General features: G+C 40.1%; 1 protein-coding gene across 1 annotated transcript; it reads right to left on the bottom strand.

Annotated features, from left to right (window-relative positions):
• Positions 1–259: 259 nt before the first annotated feature.
• On the bottom strand, positions 260–20,185 carry Nudt21 (nudix hydrolase 21). The gene is made up of 7 exons (XM_038312788.1): positions 19,923–20,185; positions 15,972–16,172; positions 15,090–15,153; positions 9,413–9,502; positions 4,010–4,085; positions 2,570–2,684; positions 260–504 (listed from the first exon to the last, which is right to left on the bottom strand). Exons 1-7 carry the CDS (start codon positions 20,036–20,038, stop codon positions 483–485), a joined length of 684 nt encoding a protein of 227 aa, XP_038168716.1. The 5' UTR covers positions 20,039–20,185; the 3' UTR covers positions 260–482.
• Between the last annotated feature and the right edge of the window lie 204 nt (positions 20,186–20,389).

Below are 20,389 nucleotides of genomic sequence, written 5' to 3'. Positions count from 1 at the left end.
TCACTGGAGTTTTGTTTGGTACACACTAAGCCTTGGAATTAATCAGATAAACTTAGTTCCCCAGAGAATTGGAAAGCACTCATTACAAACACCTGTAACAGCCCAGACTGTATCCTATTGGAGCAAAAGGCCCATCAAGCTCAACTTATCTAAACCACAATCATGCTTCAATATTCCCCAGTCTAAAGCAGGGAGGAAGATCCTCAACTATAAGAGTTTCTAGAGTTTAATGAGAAACTTAAAAAAATAATAATACAAATAGGAAGTTCACCTTTTTTAATGTTGTACAAAAAACATATGAGTAGAACAAACAATTAATGAACACTGTCACATGTTTACACCACTACCTAGTTCATATTAATTTTACTCTTCAAACAGGAAGGATGTGGCCATTTAGGGAAAACCAAAAATTCTCTACAATTCTTCTTCTATGTGTGTAAGCTGTGCTCACAGAGACGGCTTCGTTACTTCTGTGCAGGAATTCAGTTGTATATAAAATTGAACCTGAGTTTAAAAAAAAACAAACAGAAAACTTATTAAAAACACTATTTAGTTATATAGTTTCCACTTTCAACAAGGAAAGTACTTCCCTCCTTGGACATGCTTAGCATTTCTATTAAGACAGTTTGCCCTCATTGGTCAAGCTTACACAAGTGCAGCTGAACACTTACCATGAGAAACATTAAGAGTGTGATTTTGGTTAATTATGAACTACAAAAGTTCCTTAAAGGCATAAAAAGTTGTTACAAGTCCTTTGCTATGTGCACACACGTGCTCATGTACATTACCTGACATAGAAAGTTGTTCCAAGTCCTTTGCTATGTGCACACACGTGCTCATGTACATTACCTGACATAGAAAGAGGCCAAAGTAGAGGAGCAGACGCTGAAGGATGGTTAGTGACAAAGTAAAAGGCCAATTCTGCTCTCACCAAACTCCACAAGAGCTAACACCACCACTAGGGTGATGCTGAACAGGTATTAAGTAGTCCTAGGTACTATACTCTAAGCACTTTTATGTGTTATCTGACTTGGTCCCTACAGTCATACGAAGAAACTACCATCCTCATCTGCATATGAAGTATATGGCAAACAAGTTTAAGAGTTTGTCCAAACTTTTACTACCAGCAAGTATTAAAAGGGCAGAAGAGATGGCTCGGTTGTTAAGGGCATTGGCTGCTCTTCCAGAGAACCTGGGTTAAAGTCCCAGCCCCCACGTGGCAGCTCACAACTCTCTATAACTCCAGCTCCAGAGGATTTAACACCTTCACACAGATCTATATGCAGTCAAAACACCAATGCACAAAATAAAAAGTGGGATTCAAATCTGAACACTAATTGCACAATCAACAAAGTTTTATTTATTAAAAGCAAGTGCAAGTTAGAGAGTGAAAAGTGTGTGTGCACACACATGTGAGCACAGGTGCCAGAGGCAGGTATGAGCTACCCAGAAAGGGTGCTGGGAACTCAACTCAGATCCAGTGCAAGAGCAATATACATTCTTAACCACTAAGCCATCTCTCCAGTTCTTTTTCCGTATTTTTCTCCATATTCTTTTCTTCTTTTGTTTGACAACGTAACCCTGGCTGGCCTAGAATTTATTATGTAGAGCACGCTGGCTTTGAACTCAGAGTACACTACCATGCCTGACCTTAACTGTTTTATCTGTAGTTCTTATCCATGGTCAGCTTTAAGAAACTCATAATAAAAATCAATTTTGAAGATGCACATTCAAGTGAAGCATGGTGGCGCACACCTGTGACCCCAGCACTCCAAGGCAGAGGCAGGCGGATCTGAGTTCTTAGCCAGCATGGTCTACAGAATGAGCTCCAGGACAGTCAGGGCTATAGAGAGAGATCCTGTTGCAAAAACAAAACCAAACAAAAAACCACAAACACCACCCCAACACACACACACACATACACACACACACACCGCCTATCTGCTTCAAAATTCAGATTCCACATAAAGCTATAGGACTGTATCCTATTTGACAATTCAGGCCTAACTAAGTACAGTAAGTTACAAAAACATAAAGAAATTAAACTATACTAAAAGATTTGGTTATCCCCATTTTTATATAGACAACTACTTCATATTTTAAATATTAACTGTTTACCATCTCTTCTTTGAATAGATTGCAAACTTAATTGTGGAAGATAACAGATCTGCGGAAGAACCATCATAAGAGTATCAGAACATCATGCCATAATTTCAGTCTTGGGGTACTTTCGGTCATATTTTAATTTATCAATAACATACAATAAGAATACATTGACTGGACAGTGGTGGCATACACCTTTAATTCCAACACTCAGACGGTAGAAGCAGGCAGATCTCTCATGAGTTTGAGGCCAGACTGGTCTACAGAGTGAATTCCCGGAAAAGCCAAGGCTACATGGAGAAACCGTGTCTCAGAAAGGGGGAGAGAGGTTTAACAAAACAAAACATTGACTGTCTTTATTTTCCTTAAACCCTAAAATTTGCAAACTATCGCTTCTCAAGTGGCTCTAAATCTTGTTAATTAGGTATTTTACATAGTTCCATCAGAAATGTTCAACTTTCAATACCTGCTCAACAGCTGAGGAAGACTAGAAATGATGGGTCCATATCCCGGGGCATTGTCATACAATTCAAACAATGGTGCAGCTACCAGCTTGTAATTTTTCGGGACTGCAAACAAGGCTAAAAAGAAAGAAAAAAAGTATTTGATTTCTTGACTCTTTCATATGTTTACTCCCACTTTGTAACTAATCAATTTTACATTTCAGAAAAGCTTTGATGTGTGTTCAAATGGCCATGCAAGCATATGTGAAGGCCAGTGGCTGATATCAGGGTGTTTTCTCAATCCCTTCCTACCTCATATTTTTAGTTTCTCAGTGGACCTGAAGCTCACTGTTTTGGCTAGACTGGCTGACCAAAGAACTCCCAGATTCTACCTTTCTGGGGTTACAGAGGGATACCACCATGCTCGTCTTTTTACATGGGTGCTGAAGAGCCAAACTCAGGTTCTGAATCTTAACACAGTGAGCACTTTACCCGGGCCATCACCCCAGTCCTGAGAAAAAGGTAATTCTCATTCATCATTTTGGGTTACCTGTGTCTTCTAGAGATTATAGACACATACTTGAAACTTAACCTCTCAAGAGAGAAATGCCATAAACACCTTAAAAAGCAAGATGAGAATTGGCCTGGTACTGTAAATTTATTTTTAATCCTTGTATAAAACTATTACAAGAAATAGAGCCAGACACTGTGATAATTCCTGCATTCCAGAGGCTAAAGCAGGAAGATCGAGATTTGGAGGCTTGTCTTCCAAACATGAGGAAAAGAATTTAATCCTCAAAACCCATATTATGTGTGTGCTTGTAATCCTGATGCCAGTAAAGTGGAGACAGATGGCCAGTCAGTTTAGCCTAATTGGTGAGCTCCAGGTCAACAAAGGACAGCATTCCTAAGAAGACTTAACAGTCAGAGAGGAAGGGAGGGAACGAAGGAAGGGGAGGCAAAGCAGGCTGGCTGAAAAATGACTCAGCAGTTAGGAGCAATCAATTACTGTTCTTCCAGAGGACTGGAGTTTAGTCCCCACCACCAGCACTCATCAGTGCATGCATTACACAGAATTAAAACAAAGAGATTGATCTAATTTGGAGGCAAGCCTGAGCTACACAGCAAGAACCTGTCTCAATATAAAAGAACAAAAAAACAAAAGCCACGGGTGGTAGTGAAAGTCTGTGAGCTCAATTCTTGAGAGGGAAGAAGTTAGAATCAGGAGATCTTGAGGTTTGTTTTTTTTGGGAGTGGGGTAGGAGTGTAATGTTGGGATGAAGACGTCAAGCTCTAGTTAGATTTCATGCCCCCCTACACCACAACTGGCACAAAGAAACTAGGTGAGTTTACTCAAGTGTGATAGGTGTTTTCAGCCTTAGAGTGAACCTAAAGCTATTCAAGGAAACTGAGGGTGCTCTGTAAGAGCTGTTAGAGAGCGGTCTTCCAGACACATGCCTTACCTTTCTCTTGAAGCTGAACTAGGAACAACTTCTTATGTTCCTTGGGCTTTGTAATATGTGCAGGAATATATGGATACTAAAACAGAAAATGAGAAGAACTTATAGGTTTCAAGCATCACTATTCCTTTACACCTCATGTCTTAATTATCAAGTTTTCCAATTTCAGACATGAAGCTCAACTATACTCCTACCTTAACTCAGTCTTACTGTAACACATACACCATGGCTCCATTTAGTTCTCTGAATGTACACTTCCCAGTATACTTACTGTTGGTAGTACACTACTGTCCCATTTCCCTTCACTGGGCTGAACAGGCCCCTATATAACAGACACATTACGTGCCTTCGCACACATGCAATAACAAGCAGTAAATCCATCAGCTATTCAAACAGTCACAGAATATATGAGGGGAGGAAGTTATAACACAATCAAATTTCGGTTTTAACTAAAGTTGCTTCCGCCATTTCTAAGTTCTAGAATCCTGATGTGGTCATGTTTACTCCATTGAAAACCTTAAAGCCTTTGAGGTATTTGACAAGATGCCCTTTGCTTCTTCCTCCTACCCCCGCCCCCATACACATGGCACATGCTTAAGAACACAGGATGAGCTAAGTGGATTTCTGCCAGTTGGTGGAGTCTAACTGCTGGGTAAAATGGAGAAAGTATTTAGAAAAACTAAAGGAACAGGAAGAACTAGAGAAACAACTGCTTGAGAACAATTTGACATAGAGGGAGGAAAGGGATTTTTTTTTTCTTCCTTTACTATGTCTGTATTACACAAATCTCTCCTACGTTCTCCAACAGTATACTCAGAAATCTGTTTCCTTTTGGGGTTGTATTTGAAGACAGAGGATTTAGAAAGTGCTAAAAAGAAACATACAAGGAGAGTGGCTAAAGGCCATGGCTGCCAAAAGAGGTATAACCACACTCACTTTACACGGGCACTTCCCCAAGATTACCCAGTTTAGTGAAGACACACGGACATTCAGTCCTTAAGTCATTACAAAAGTCTACTGCTTACTCCATATTCTCTGTTCCCCACTGGCGCCCAACCAGGAGGATAATTATACACCAGCACTACCTTAAAGTACAAATGAAATGAAGCAACTCTCCCAGGTTTTGGGGATCTATATGAAAACCAGAATATTAACAGTGGGGGATAACAAGGTGAGGAGTCCAGGCAGCACACTTGAAAACACCTCTACTTCACACTCAACAAACCATGGCCAAATAACAAAAAAGGGGGCAAATGCAGCTCCCCTTTCTAAAGGCGTCTCTCCAGTCCTGGTCTTAATGGCTGAGCCGGTGCCAGTTACGAAAAGACTGAAACAAGGAAGCGGCCGCCTCCCACAGTGACACCAGTGACACAGGCTAAGTAAGCACAGGGCACTGTATTTACATCCTTACTCCAGGGCCAGCCTTAAGCTTCTGGAAGTCTAAGCAAAGGAATAGCCAGAGCCATAGTAGAGGAGATAAAGGAGAGTATTCAGAAAACAACCTGGAAGGCTTCTGAGTTATCACTGAGCACTTTCCTTCCAATTAGATCAAGGATGTCCAATAAACCAAAGCCTGTTTAGAGTAATTGTTGTATATATCTTTGAAATAGCAACTTCACCATATGTGTATGAAATTTTGCTTTCTAAAGCCAGGACACAAATGTGCTGTGACAATTCTCAGGAACACCAGTGTCCACAGAGCCCTGTGTGCTCATCTCAGCTACATGAAGCAGTCAGGAGAGGACAAAACATCTTTTGCTGGCCAATGTTGTGTAACACTTGACCTGGAACATACTGTTATGAAAAGAAGCTCTCCAATAATAGAACTTTTGATCTGTCCAAAGAATTAAGGTCCAACTTACTAGCCAAGTATGACAGTCTGAGCATCAATAACATTATCAATCATTATGACTTATATACAGCAGACACACTTGAGTTCGTGTGGTCACACTCCCACTGGAATAAGATGTTCATGCCTCTAACACAGACCCTCCTCGGATGTCAGGGCAGGCACATCTGGAGCATCAGAGATGCCTCGCTGCTCTTACAGTCTCACTCTGCTTTCTAACCCCCCCCCCCCCCTCAGCTTTTCTGGAGTTTGGAAAGTGTCTCAATTCATGAAACTGTAGGGAAATTCCGTCTAACCTGAAAGGGAAGAATCTCTAGATTTCCGTCTTTCTGACAATCTGAAGGGATATTCGACAGTTCCTTGACAGCCCTTAGCAGTATTAATCTAGCTGCTCACGGCTATACAGTAAGAGCAGTACTATTCTGCGACACAAGACCATTTATTTTCATTTAAATGACTTACGAGGGTAAGAGAAAAGGGTTAATCTTGTAAACGTAAGAGAGACATGAGATGAGACTATCCTAAGTTAAGCAAATATAAAAACAGAAATAATTAGGACAGCCAGGCATGGTGGATGTACTAGGGGGTTTTGTATGTCAAATTGACACAAGCTAGAATCATTAGAGAGGAAGAAGCCTTAGCTGAGGAAATGACTCCTTGAGATCCAGCTGTAAGGCATTTTCTCATTTAGTGATCAATGGAGGAGAGCCCAGCCCATGGTGGGTGGTGCCATTCTGGGTTCTATAAGTCACGGGAAACAAGCCAGCCTGTAAGAAGTAAGAAGCTCCCCACTCTGGCCTCTTGCATAAGCTCCTGTTTTCAGGACCCTGCCCTGTCTGTTCTGATTCCTCCAGTGATGAACAATAATGCTGTTATTGTTCATCAAATAAACCCTTTCCTCCCCAACTTGCTCTATGGTCATGGTGTTTCACTGCAGCAATAGAAACCCTAACAAACACTGTGGCATATGCTTTAAATCACAGCATATATGAGGGAGAAGCAGGACGATTTCTGTTGAGTTCAAGGCCAGTCCAATCTAGTAGCAAGTTCCAGGACAGCCAAGAGTACGTAAAGAGACCAGTCTTAAAAAATATATAAACAAACAACTAAAAGAATCAGTATATATGAAAATAGTGATGATATATTTGATGAGATTACTTTAGTATGATAATGGTTGTATTCTTGTCTTGTGTTGGGATGTAGCTCAGTGGTTGAGTGCTTGTATAGTAGGCACAAGGTCCTACAACCCAGTCCCAGCTTTTTTTATTTTTTAGAAGAAACTTTTTTCCACACAGCCAATTTTCAAAAGTAGACTTGAAATAGCTACATAACACTCCAGAAGTCCTCCAGAAGATCCAGGACTTAGAACTGTCTGCAAGTACAAGAAAGCAGCTGGGCTTTAGTGTTTATCTGATAGTTTTAAGATAAAGCAAGTCATTTATTTGATTAAGACAGCCAGACCTCTTCAAATTTACATGCTGGCCTTTTGCCTTTATGTCCACCTTACTCTAGTTCAGTCTCTAGCTGCGGCGATCCCCTAGGAGTCTAGACACTTGCTGGGCTCCTGCCCTCCTGGGAATCCCACACACCAAGGTCTTTGGTAACGAACGCTGGGAGAGTGAATGTGTTCACACTGTCCCAAACACAGACTTACTAAAGACTCCCTTCCTTAAATTAACTATGTGGCTAATGCCTTCAGAGGCCAGAAGGTCTTAGATCCACTGGAAGTGGAGTTACAGATACTTATGAACGATCTTGTGGGTGCTGGGAACTGATTCTGGTCTGCTGAGCCATCTCTCCAGTCTTTATTTTCATTATTTTTAATTACGTGTACACATGTGTGTCTGTACACATGGATGCAGGTGCCCAGAGGTGAGAGGTATCAGATCCCCTGAGATTGGAGTTACAGTAGTTATGAATCTGTGAACCACCTAATGTATATTCTGGGAATGACTACCAGAACAGTATGGGCTCCTACCCCATGAACCATCCCTTTAGTATCCATTGTCATCTTTTTATAAAATAAAATCCTTATCTTTTACAATCACACTAAAATACTTACAATTGAAATTATACCTAGGATTTACTTCAGAATAGTCCATGGTGGCCAGCTGGTAGTAGCACACACTTTAATTCCAGCACTCTGAAGGTAACAGGCAGATCTCTGAGTTCGAGACAAGCCCAGTCTACAAAGCGAGTTCCAGGACGTCCAAGACTGTTACACAGAGAAACACGTCTCAAAACAAAAGTCCATAGTGAGGACAGGAATGTGCAACAGCAGCAGGAGGGCAGTATGAAAATATCCCATCATGAATTGCTGTTAAAGATGAATTTTCTTTACTGCAAATCTACTTTTACATATTTAAAAAAGGGATGGGCCAAATATGCATTAAGGCCTGGTTCAATCTCCAACACCTCAAAAAAAGGAAGAAAACAACAAAACAGTATCATTCTAAAAATGTGGTTTATCATCTGTGAACACCTGTAATCCCAACACTTTGGAGATAAGAGGTAGGCGAACAGTGCAAGGCCAGACTTGGCTACATAGCACTTTCAATACACACACGCACACAATAAAAATAGAAGAAGGAAATTCTGCTTGGTTTGTTAGTTTCCTAAATCTAAATTAAGGAGTTTAAAAAAAGAAATTGAAAGTCAAACTCTATTTTGATCTTTTTTTTTTTTTAAATATTTATTTATTTATTTATTATGTATACAATATTCTGTCTGTGTGTATGCCTTCAGGCCAGAAGAGGGCACCAGACCCCATTACAGATGGTTGTGAGCCACCATGTGGTTGCTGGGAATTGAACTCAGGACCTTTGGAAGAGCAGGCAATGCTCTTAACCTCTGAGCCATCTCTCCAGCCCCTGATCTTTTATTAATAAAAATTTTTCCATTTGTTTGAGAGGGGAGGGTTTAGTTCCCAGCACCTTTATGGTGACTAACGACCATCCCAACTCCTGTTCCAGGGGATCCAATTCCCTCTCTTACGTCCTTGGGCATCAAGCACAGACTATACACGGGCAAACACTCATACACATGAAAGGGAAAAGCTGTTTGGATTTTTGTTTTGTTTTTTGAAACAGGATTTCTCGGTGTAACAACAATGACTGTTCTGGAACTCTGTAGACCAGGCTGGCCTCAAACTCACAGAAATTTGCCTGCTTCTGCCTCCTGAGTGCTGGGATTAAAATTGTGCACCACCACTGCTCAACAAGCTGTTTGGTTTTAAAAATGTTTTTTAATCAAAATTAAGGAAATGAGAATAAGAAATGGGAAGCAATGGTCTACTTTGGTCATTTTTCATTTCTAAAAATTTCCTTGTGTGTGTGTGTGTATGCCACAGCATGCATGAGGATGTCAGAAAACAATTTATGGGAATTGATCCTCTGCTTCTATCATGTGAATTCCAGAGATCAAACTAAAGTCATAAGGCTTAGCAGCAAGCACCTTTACCTGCTGAGCCATCTTGTTGGTCCTGATCTTTTTTAGTGTCTGGAGTTAAAGTGAGCTTTCTGCTTAACCAAATGCCTGGTAAACAACTGAACACTGACCTGAGGAGGTTCAAAATTTGGTCTCCACCAGTTACCAATGCAGTCATCAATGACCCAGTCTTGCAGGACTCCATCTTGACGGCCCAGTATCTATGAAAAGTAGTAGTACAGTGAGCAAACTAAATAAACGCACATGAGACCACATGGTGCACATACATACATGCAGGCAAACAATCACACACATAACAGAAGTAAGTTATGCCCATTTCACTGGTCAACTACGGCTCTGCAGACTTCAGAGAAGAAAGCAATCTCCTGTCTCATTTCACTCACTCCCACTGGCTGTAACACTCAGCTCCTCATGTTTCCCCCGATATTTGTCTCTGTTTAAAACTATCTTTTCATTTTTCAATTGTCTTAGAATAGTTTTACGTATTAAGAAACCTTCCAAAGATGTGCCAGGAACTCCCCATAATGCCGACACCTTTCCTCTACCTTTACCATCTTAAACTAATGAATCAACACTATACCGAAAAAACCTATACAGTTTTCAGGTCTCTTTAATTCTGTACCCAATGTCCCATTTCAGGCCCAGGATCCCATCTAAGATACAAGACATGTGGTCATCACTTTCCCTGAGCTGTTCTAGACTGTGTAGTATAGAACTCTATAGCTTGATGACCTTGACAATCTTGAGGAATATTGATCAGGATTTTGTTCTCAGTGAGACTCAGGTTACAGATTCTGGCAAGGAAAACAATAGAAGCAAAATGTCATTCTTATATCAATACATATCAAAGGCTTATGCTATCAGTATGACTCCATTAATTTCACCTCCCTCAATTGTACATTAGAATTTAGGTATTAAAACTATAGTGCTCCAATTCTTCACAGACCTTGAAAGAACAATACTCAACTTCATATGGAGAGGCAAAAAACCCAGGATAGCCAAAACAACCCTGTGCAATAAAGGAACTTCTGAAGGCATCACAATCCCTGACTTCAAACTCTACTACAGAATCAAAGACTCATATATCAATCCATATACCTATGAACACTTGATTTTTGACAAAGAAGCAAAAAATATCAAATGGAAAAAAATATTCAACAAATGGTGCTGGCAAACTGAATATTAACGTGTAGAAGAATGAAAAGTAGATCCATATCTACTGCCATGCACAAAACTCAAGTCCAAATGGATCAAAGACCTCAACATAAAGCCAACCATACTGAACTTCACAGAAAAGAAAGTGGGATGTACACTTGAACACATTGGCATAGGAGACCACTTCCTAAATATAACCCCAGTAGCACAGACACTGAGAGAAACAACAAATGAGACCTCCTGAAACTGAGAAGCTTCTGTAAAGCAAAGGACACAGTCAACAAGACAAAACGGCTGCCTACAGAATGGGAAAAGATCTTCACCAATCCCACATCAGAGAAAGGTCTGATCTCCACAATATACAAAGAACTCAAGAAACTGATCATCAAAAGAACAAATAATCCAATAAAAAAAATGGAGTACAGACTTAAACAGAGAACTCTCAACAGAACAATCTAAAATGGCTGAAAGACACTTAAGAAAATGTTCAACATCAGAGAAATGCAAATCAGAACAACTCTGAGAGTCCATCTTACACCTGTTAGAATGGCCAAGATCAAAAACACTGATGACAACTTATGCTGGGGAGGATGTGGGGTAAAGGAAACATTGCTGGTGGGAGTGCAAGCTGGTACAGCCGCTTTGGAAATCATTATGACAATTTCTCAGAAAATTAGGAAACGACCTTCCTCAAGACCTAGCAGTACTACTTTTGGGTATATACCCAAAGGATGCTCAATTATACAACAAGGACATGTGTTCATCTATGTTCATAGCAGCATTATTTGTCATAGTAAGAACCTGGAAGCAACCTAAATGCCTCTTGACTGAAGAATGGATAAAGAAAATGTGGTACATTTACACAATGGAGTACTACACAGCAGAAAAAAATAAAGACATCTTGAAATTTGCAGGCAAATGGATGGACCTAGAAAACAACATATTGAGTGGGGTAACCCAGATGCAGAAAGATAAATATAATGTGTACTCACTCATAAGTGGCTTTTAGACATAAAGCAAAAAAACAACAGTCTACAATTCACAATCCTATAGAATCTAGATAACAAAGAGGATCCTAAGAGAGAGACATACATGGATCTAATACACATGGGAAGTAAACTGGGAGCACGGGGACCATTGGGAAGGGTAGAAAAGGACGGGGGAGGAAAGAGAACAGAGAAAAATTATATAGCAAAAATGACAAAAAACCCCACCCCCATAGTGCTCATTCATGCTTTTCTCCATCTCCCTTCTATTATCAGTATCTGATTAAATTAAGTATTCAGTATTTAAATTAATGACTACCTGCACAAAAGAACAACTAGTAAACTATAATTAAATGGAACAACTGTCCTTTAGAGTTACTGCTGCACTTCATTTGCTATCACCAGATTGATGCCCTACTACCTGAGAGCTTAGACAACTAAGCTACCGGGCTTCACTTTCCTGTATCAGTCTTCTCTGCCCTGTGCACAGCCCAGCTTCACGGGTAGGGCACTAAGGTTTTCCTTGGCCCCTCTCCTACAGAGCTGGACTTTAATGTTCTCATTATTCTATCATCTTTCCTACTTTATCCCTTCATCTTGGAAGCAAACTTTCTCTACTGTTTCCTAAGAAAGGACACAAGAGATAACAGTTTTGAAATTTCTGCAAATGTTAAAACAATTACTTCTCCCACTGTTGCTTTAGAGTTATATTAGAGAGTTCTAGTATGTAAATTGTATTCTTTCACAATTATGAAGAAATGATTCAGATTTTTAAGTTTCCTGTATTACTTCTATTACTTCTGGGAGATCTGAGAGACTGATTTTCTTTTTTAGTTTTATTATTGTACAATGTGTGTATGGCAAGTGAGCACAGTACACACGTGTAGATCAGAGGTCAACTTTGTGGAGTCAATTCTTTTTTTTCTCCTGCATGTGGGTTCTGGAGCTAGAACCAAGGTCACCAGGCTTGGTAGCAAGCACTTTTACTAAGTCATTCTGCCAGTCCTGTTAAAGTCTTCCAAATGGCCCCTTGTTTCCTCTATTACTCAAGAAAATCATATTTTTTATGACTCTTTCACTGGCCTAAAACTCACAGATTCATCTGCCTCTGCCTCCCAATGCTGAGATTAAAGGTATATTCCACCACTATCCAGCCTAAGGCCTTATTTTCTTAAAAAGCTTTCTTTACAAGCCAGAAATGCTTGTATAATTATCCACTCACAAGTAAGGACATCACAGTGAAATGACGGGCATTGCTAGGGTGCAGAAGTTCTGAGACAGATATGATCCCTCTTGAGAAGACTCTAAATATCACCTGGTTTTTCTTGGACTGCTCACTCTCCTCAGAGCAGAATTCTACAGCCTTCTGTGCTGAGTACTGGTATGGGAGGTCCTTTATTCCCAAATATTGTTTTTAGATGTTTCTTTATATTTAAAGGGGAATATAATAGAGATATAAATAATATACATTGGCATGGATATTGGTTTACTGATACAAATTTAAGGTCAATTTTGTTATATGTATAACTGTGCTCTTGATTAAGGTATTGTGTTTGTACAGCTCATTTAAAAATGTAATGTATAATTTAAAAAATATAGCTTAATAGAGTCATCTATAATAGTCAAAATTGTAGTCATGTTAGTTAGATTTTTCTAGATGTATAGAGATGTATTTCAGATGGATAGGTAGTCTTCAGATCTTTCAGAGACCTTCAAAATATGGCATTTAAAATGTTTTAATAACTTAGAACTTTCATGACGATGAGACACATCTGCTCCTGGCAGTACCAATTACTTCAAGAGGAAGATGGGCATCAGAGGCTCCTTATTGAGTTTGCTAGCCATTTGGGCAAGACACTGCTCCTGCCTGGAATACTGAACTGGACATGCATGACTTGCAGAGAAATGACTGCTGAACTTGCCTAAAGGTGAGACAATCCTTCGGGGTTCCTGCTTCATGAAAGAGTCTGCCAGACATTCTGCAGGACACACACACAAAAAATGTGACTGACAAACTGCCAATATAGGCAAAACTGATTTTAAAATTTCTGCTTCATAAAAAAGTCTGCTGGATACTATGGGCCTGTGGGCTAAAAATTGGATGCCCCAACAGTACAAAAAAAACTTTGGCTGACTGTCCAGGCAGTGAGATGTCTCTGTCAATTCAAGTTTTCGAAGTTGCTTACATTTCCTGTTTACTTAGGTAACATCATATCCTTCTAGAGTCTTTAATAGAGTTAAAAAAATTATAGTTATAGTTTTCCTTAGTTATAATAAAAGATAAAGTAGATATAAATATTGTAACTGTAATTCTTGTTCTGTTATATGTAATTTTACTATGTTAAAGACTTCCTTTTCGTTTGAACAGAAAATGGGATATGGTATGGGAGGTCCTTCTGTCTACATGTTGTTTTTATTGGTTAATGAATAAAGAATTACTTTGAGCCTATGGTAGGGAAGAACAGAACTAGGCAAGAAAAGCCAGGCTGTATGCTGGGAGAAAAAGGGTGGAATTAAACGCCATGGAGCTGCTGCCAGAGATAGACATGCTAAAACTTTTTAGACGGTAAGCCACAGCCACGTGGCAATACACAGATTAATAAAAATGGGTTAAATTAATATGTAAGAGTTAACCAATAAAAAGCTAGAGCTAACAGGCCAAGTAGTGATTTAATTAATACAGTTTTCTGTGTGATTATTTTGGGGCTGGGCAGCAGGAAATGATCAAGTGGCCCCTCCTCCAACAGAGTACCATCCTCTTCCCTACTGTTCTGCTCCACTCTGCAGAGATGCTCTCAATCCCTTCACAACTGGACTCAGTGACTCAAAGACCACTCATTTAGGATGAAAGCTTTTAAATATTCTCCCCATCTCCTAAACTTTTACAGCTAAGTGTTGGCTTGTTCAGTTCCTACAAACCCAGTCACCAGTCGGTCGCTGTTCAACTGGACTGAATGGGAAAAACAACATAGATAGATAAATACAACCTGTAGCTCATGGATGGGCTCACTGACCGTGGGACCTTGCAAGTCCTCAGCCTCCCCGTTCTTCAGTACTGATTCTGGCTGCTCTCCTGCTGAGTAGGCCACAGTTTCTGCTAAGTCTGGCATGGGGAGCCCAACTACTTCCCATCTCTTTCCAACTTACTGATACTATTTTATTTACTTATTATTTTGCTAATGTCTCATTTTGCCTTCCTTAAATACTACTGAATTTATACTTTTTAAAGGTTAGCCTTTTCTTGACTTTTTGGTAGTTTTCAAAAGAACCAAAGGAAAAGGTGAGTAGGTTTCTTGTGGTTCTTCTAAAATCTCTACCAAAAAGGCAATTTACCATTATTGCTTCATCAATATTTTATTCTATTTTATTTTATTTAGCAACAGGGTCTCACTCTGTGGCCTAGCTGGCATAGAACTCACTATGTAGCCCAAGTGATCTTGAACTTAAGGGAATCCTTCTACCTCAGCTTCCCAAGAACAAAAATTAGACACGCTTATTTTACAGAAAATAAGTATTATACTAATTCAGGTTTAAGTTGTATTTACTGACTACAAACTATTCAAATTAAACTTATTTTTATAAGACACATAAAAACTCAAATTAAGTTGGTGGTATTCAAATGGGCAATAAAATTATTGAAAAATACCTCTGTCATTAAGCGTTTTAGTCCTTCAACTTCATCTTCTCCTGGGTTAAGTTCACCACCGGGTCTGTAAAAAGATTAAGAATTTCAGCTTTCAATTCAATACAATTTGGGGATAAAAGCAAGAAAACAATAATTATAGTTTTCATCAAGTAAGTGAGCAAGACCTATTTCAGTACCATCTGATAAACAATCAAACAAGGACCAAAGGTGGCAGATGTGCTGTAAAGTTGAACCCATAATGTTAAGTACCAAGCCATCATATATAATCCTAGTTTTTAACAGAAAAAAAAAAATATATATATATATATACATATATACATAAATAAATAAAATAAACGTAATCACTGGCCAGCAATCGACCACAGCCTCCTCACAGAAAGTTATATATAATGGAGTATAGCAAATTCCCAGAGAACAGACAGACTACATTCTTTATGGTACATTTCTCAAAAATATCAATTTAGTTTTGAGGCCTTTCTTTTTGGCACAATATTACTGGTGGGCAAGTAAATATTTAAAGAGTTATGGACTCAAATGATTAAGCTACATGAAAATAACTGCTTCTAGAAACTGAGCTTGGACTGTTCTAGTTCAAGGATATTAACAATATATAAAAACATGCAGATTTCAGTCCAGTGATAGCAGTGCACACCTTTAATCCCAGCGCTTGGGGGGCAGAGGCAGGCGGATCTCTGAGTTTGAGGCCAGCCTGGTCTACAGAATGAGTTCCAAGACGGCCAAGACTGTTACAAACATGAGAATGCAGTTATCTTCTTTGGAAAATAAGCACTACACTTGAGAAGAACCATGACTGTTTTCTTTCAAGACTTTTTCACAGTATTTGTTTAAATGAAAAGGGCTAAAATGTTCAACACCACTTACAATTTGAAGAAAGTTGTTCCCAGCTGTAACAGTAACACATGGGGTAGCCGGTGCTCATGTACAATCAGAACCCCTTCTACAGTCCTTCTCATCCCAATTTTATCAAATTCCTCCCGCATGCGCTGAAATCTGGCTGCAACAGAGCTGTCCTTCTCATAGAGGGGCTCTTTTGTACCAAAGGTATAATTGGTAAGCGGGTACCTGTGAAGCAAAGACAAGCGTTTAGCATGAGAACAGATGGTCTTACTTACCAACAGTTCAAAATAACATTAAAAAACAAACAAACAAAACAAAAAAACAAAAACAAAACATGGTCTCCGGGTAATGGTGGTGCACACTTTTAATCCCAGCACTCAGGAGGCAGAGTCAGGCGGATCTCTGAGTTTGAGGCCAGCCTGGTCTACAAAGCAAGTTCCAGGACAGCCAAGGCTATTTCACAGAGAAACCCTGTCTAAAACAAAACAAAACAGATGGTCAAAGCTACATTGTGCTCAAAGACAACTAGCCCAAAGCATCATAACCAGCTAGGAGATAACAAAGATCAGAATGCTGCTGTCTGGACTCTTGAAGCCAGAACTTCCATGTGTCAAGCACAGACAGCACTGTCCTACTAAGGTCCCTGAAATACTTAACAAAGTGGATATCCATACTGGTTTTAGATCATTTCATGACACTAATACCAAATAACCAACCTGGTTCTTCTGATTAACCTAGTTATAAATTCTATTAACTAACTGACACTAATAGCTAATCTCTTTTCTCATATATGCTGAGCCACCACTGTCTGTTAACATCTCCTTTGTTTTCTTTTAAATTTTTAAAAAATGTGTTTTTGTACACACATACATGTGGTGTTCTATGACATGTGTACAAAGGTCAGAGGATAACCTGTGTGAGTCTGTGCTCTCCTTTTATCAAGTGGGTTCTGGGAATTGAACTCACATCATCAATCTTGGCAGCAAGCACTTTTCTACCTGAAGAGCCACCTCACTGATCCCTCTGCAATTATTTTTTGTTTCTCCCAGTTAGCAATACTAAGATTTTTCTAGTTCCTTTTCAGATTAACTTTTTTTCTTCCCTGGTTTGCTTGATTTTTGAAAGAGTTGGCCTGGAACTCACTTTGTAGACCAGGCTGGTCTTGAACACAGAGATCTGTCTGTCTTTCCCTCCCAAGTGCTGGAACTAAGGATACACATCACTACAGTGGCTTAGACCTGTTTTCTTTTTCCCTCTGAGACTTCTTAAGACTTCTGCATTTACCCTATCCCGTATACTTACTCTTCTACCCATATCTAAGCTGAATAGCCTCTTTTCCTGATCTAGAATCTAAAATAAGATTTAAAGTGCTAAAAACTTCATCTTGCTTAGTAAAGATCAAACTTTCCTTAAGGTTTAAAATCCACATTTATATTTTATCACACATTCTAACTTGCAGCCCCTTGATTATAGTTTTTTTCTCAGAAAGAATGTTTTAGTTGAACATGGCTAATCCCCTCATTTATCCCTCCCCCCAAAAAAGTGCTTATCAAAGAAGCATGAGAACTTAAACTCAATCTCCAGCACCCAGCAAAAACAAAGAAACAAACACTCAACTAGCACCAAACAGACCAAATATGAGCATGGTGGCCCAACAGGTTCCCGTTGTAGATCCCATGAGAGACTGTATTATCAAAAAGGTGGAAGATGAGAACCGACTCTGTCCTGACTTCCTCCACACGTGTGCAGATACACACACATACATTCACAAATGCTGCCAACATACACACACACACCTACAAGTGCACACATCTGCATGAATGCTTATAGCACCCATGTGCAACACATACAAAACTCTTGATATTAATAGGCAACAACATACTCTCCTCAGTTGTTCTTGAAAAGGGAAATCAAGGTAACCAAAAGAAAAACATTCCAGAAGTCAAATTCTAAGCATAAAGTAGCTCTAAAATAATGAAAATATGCCATTTTCAGGGGCCTTTAAAGACTACAGATAACTCTGCTGTAGATCCAATAATGAATCTAATATCATTATTAGGAAGAAGTTACTACACATAGCTTTCTGTACTGCTTTATGTGTGCTAAGGTTTGGTTTCCCAACTTGCGATAGAAAGAACTAAGACCAGACACAAACTATTTCTGTTGCAGTGGCTATCTCCTACATCACAAGATCTCAGCAGAATGAAACGTTAGACTTTCCGGCTGTGAAATCTGAGTACCCGCCCACATAGAGCAGATTCTCCACATCACACTGTGAGCATTTCACTGCGTGCATCCATCTTACTTGCTCATCTGGACACCTAGCCAGGTGTATGCACAGATGTGTTTCAAAAGCCACCCATCTAGTTTTGCCTAAATGAAAATACACTGCAGAAACAAAGATTTGCTTCTCATTTAATAGATAATTCACCCAGGCGAACTCGCGTTCACAGCACTTTATTTCTCAACACTGCATTGACACAGAAAAGGTAACATGCTCACCTGAAAAACATCTCAGAAAGCACAGCTACTCAACAATTCTGCACAATGGCCTGATGTAAGCTGATCCAGGAACCAAGGGAAGGATATATAAACCACGATCCTGGCCTATCACAAAAGGAATGCAGAACTTGTGCTTTCAGTTTTCACATTTTGAGGTGCTTGGAGATGGGGTCTGGGGCCTTGAACACACTAGGCAAACTCTCTGCCAGTTAGCAAGCCCCTCCCGTGCTTGCTCATTCTTTTAAACAGCTCTTGCCTTCTCCATTTCACAGGAATCTTATAAGCATGTGACAGGAAATTAAAGTACTACTATATATTTTGGTACAAAAGTTGATTTGTGCCGGGCGGTGGTGGTGCACGCCTTTAATCCCAGCACTCGGGAGGCAGAGGCAGGAGAATCTCTGAGTTCGAGGCCAGCCTGGTCTACAAGAGCTAGTTCCAGGACAGGCTCTAGAAACTACAGGGAAACCCTGTCTTGAAAAACCAAAAAAAAAAAAAAAAAAAAAAAAAAGTTGATTTGTATAGACACCACTATCAGCTATTTCCAGGTTTTATAAACCTCATATTTTATTGTCTAAGTTTCCAAGCCAGCACTTGTTTTGCCAAAAAAACAGTAATAGTATCTTTTCAATTTCATGTCACACTTGGTTTTAGAAAGAAAAGTTCATTTATTGACTATGAAAGTGAGAAACACTACGACTTATCCAAAACACCACAATCAGCAAAGTCTTGCACTTTTTAAACACATAACCAGCCTAAACTGGCCACGTTTCCCCATTAGTATCAGCTCCACACTGGGCAGGGGGGGATACCAAATACTGAGTGAACTGTATTCCAATCCCGACTGCTTGCTACAGCAACATTTTTTAAAGAGAGATCTCGAAAAGCAATGATTTGCTTAAGAGGAAGGTGTGGGGGGGGGGGGGGGAGGAAGCCTGCCTGCAAATAGGCTTTTTAGGCAATTAAGTAAGATACCTCCAACAGTCTAAAAGAACACCGACACAACAAAGCGCGTACTCTCAATCTAGGACTGCTGGGTGCCTGCGATGATAATGTCACTTCAGTAGACAAGACGTACGAACGCAAGAGGTAGACTAGACAGACAGCACGAAAATGAAAATGTGATCACTTGATGGAATACTACACAACACTGAAAGAAAACCCTACCACCTATAGAGGGAAATCTGGAAAACTTACTGTAAAAAAAGGACCCCCTACAAAATTATAGTTATCCATTTCAAAAAAAAACAAATACATGTGCAATGAAAACACCAACAAAGGATTCAAAGAACATACACATTATGATGAATTCAAAGCAAACGTAGGTTTTAACCATGACTGAATAAAGGCAAAGGCAAACTGCCAAATCGGGGGCGAGAAAGAGGTCGGGGAGAGAGGGAAGCGCGCATCCCGGAGGGACAACCCGCAAACCGGGTGGGAGTGGTTTGCCCGCAGAGGCCTCGCCGCACTTACAGGTTAATGGTGCGCTCCAGGGTGAGGGGCTTGGTCTGCTGGATGTACTTGTTGCCAAACTGGTTGACCCCCCGGGGCCAGCCCGTCTGCGAGCGATTCGGCGGCACCACAGACATGCTGAACAGCTCCGACACTGGCGACTTGCAGAAAGCGGGGGCCAGGGGAGATGTCCGCAGGGCGGGCAGCGGTTATCTGCGTCCCGCTCAAAAGCCGCCGCCCGCCATTAACAGTCGAGAGCAAGAGGAGCCGAGTGCCCAGCGGAAGTGAATAGGCTCTGGCGGCAGGAAGTGTGTGTGGGAGGGGGGCAGGCCACCGCCACGATTTGGCCAATCGCCGGCAGGATGGCGCAGTTTGTTGATCTTCCATTGGTTAATTATGCATAGGTCTGGCCTTCTTATTCTTTGGTGTCTTCCCATTGGGTGATGCTGGGACTAAGGAGTGAGGCATTTCGGGAACTGTAGTTTCTG

Source organism: Arvicola amphibius, chromosome 15 (assembly GCF_903992535.2).
Source record: "Arvicola amphibius chromosome 15, mArvAmp1.2, whole genome shotgun sequence".
NCBI lineage: Eukaryota > Metazoa > Chordata > Mammalia > Rodentia > Cricetidae > Arvicola > Arvicola amphibius.
Note: the sequence above shows the minus strand (reverse complement) of the source record. Positions and strands in the feature narration are given on the sequence as shown.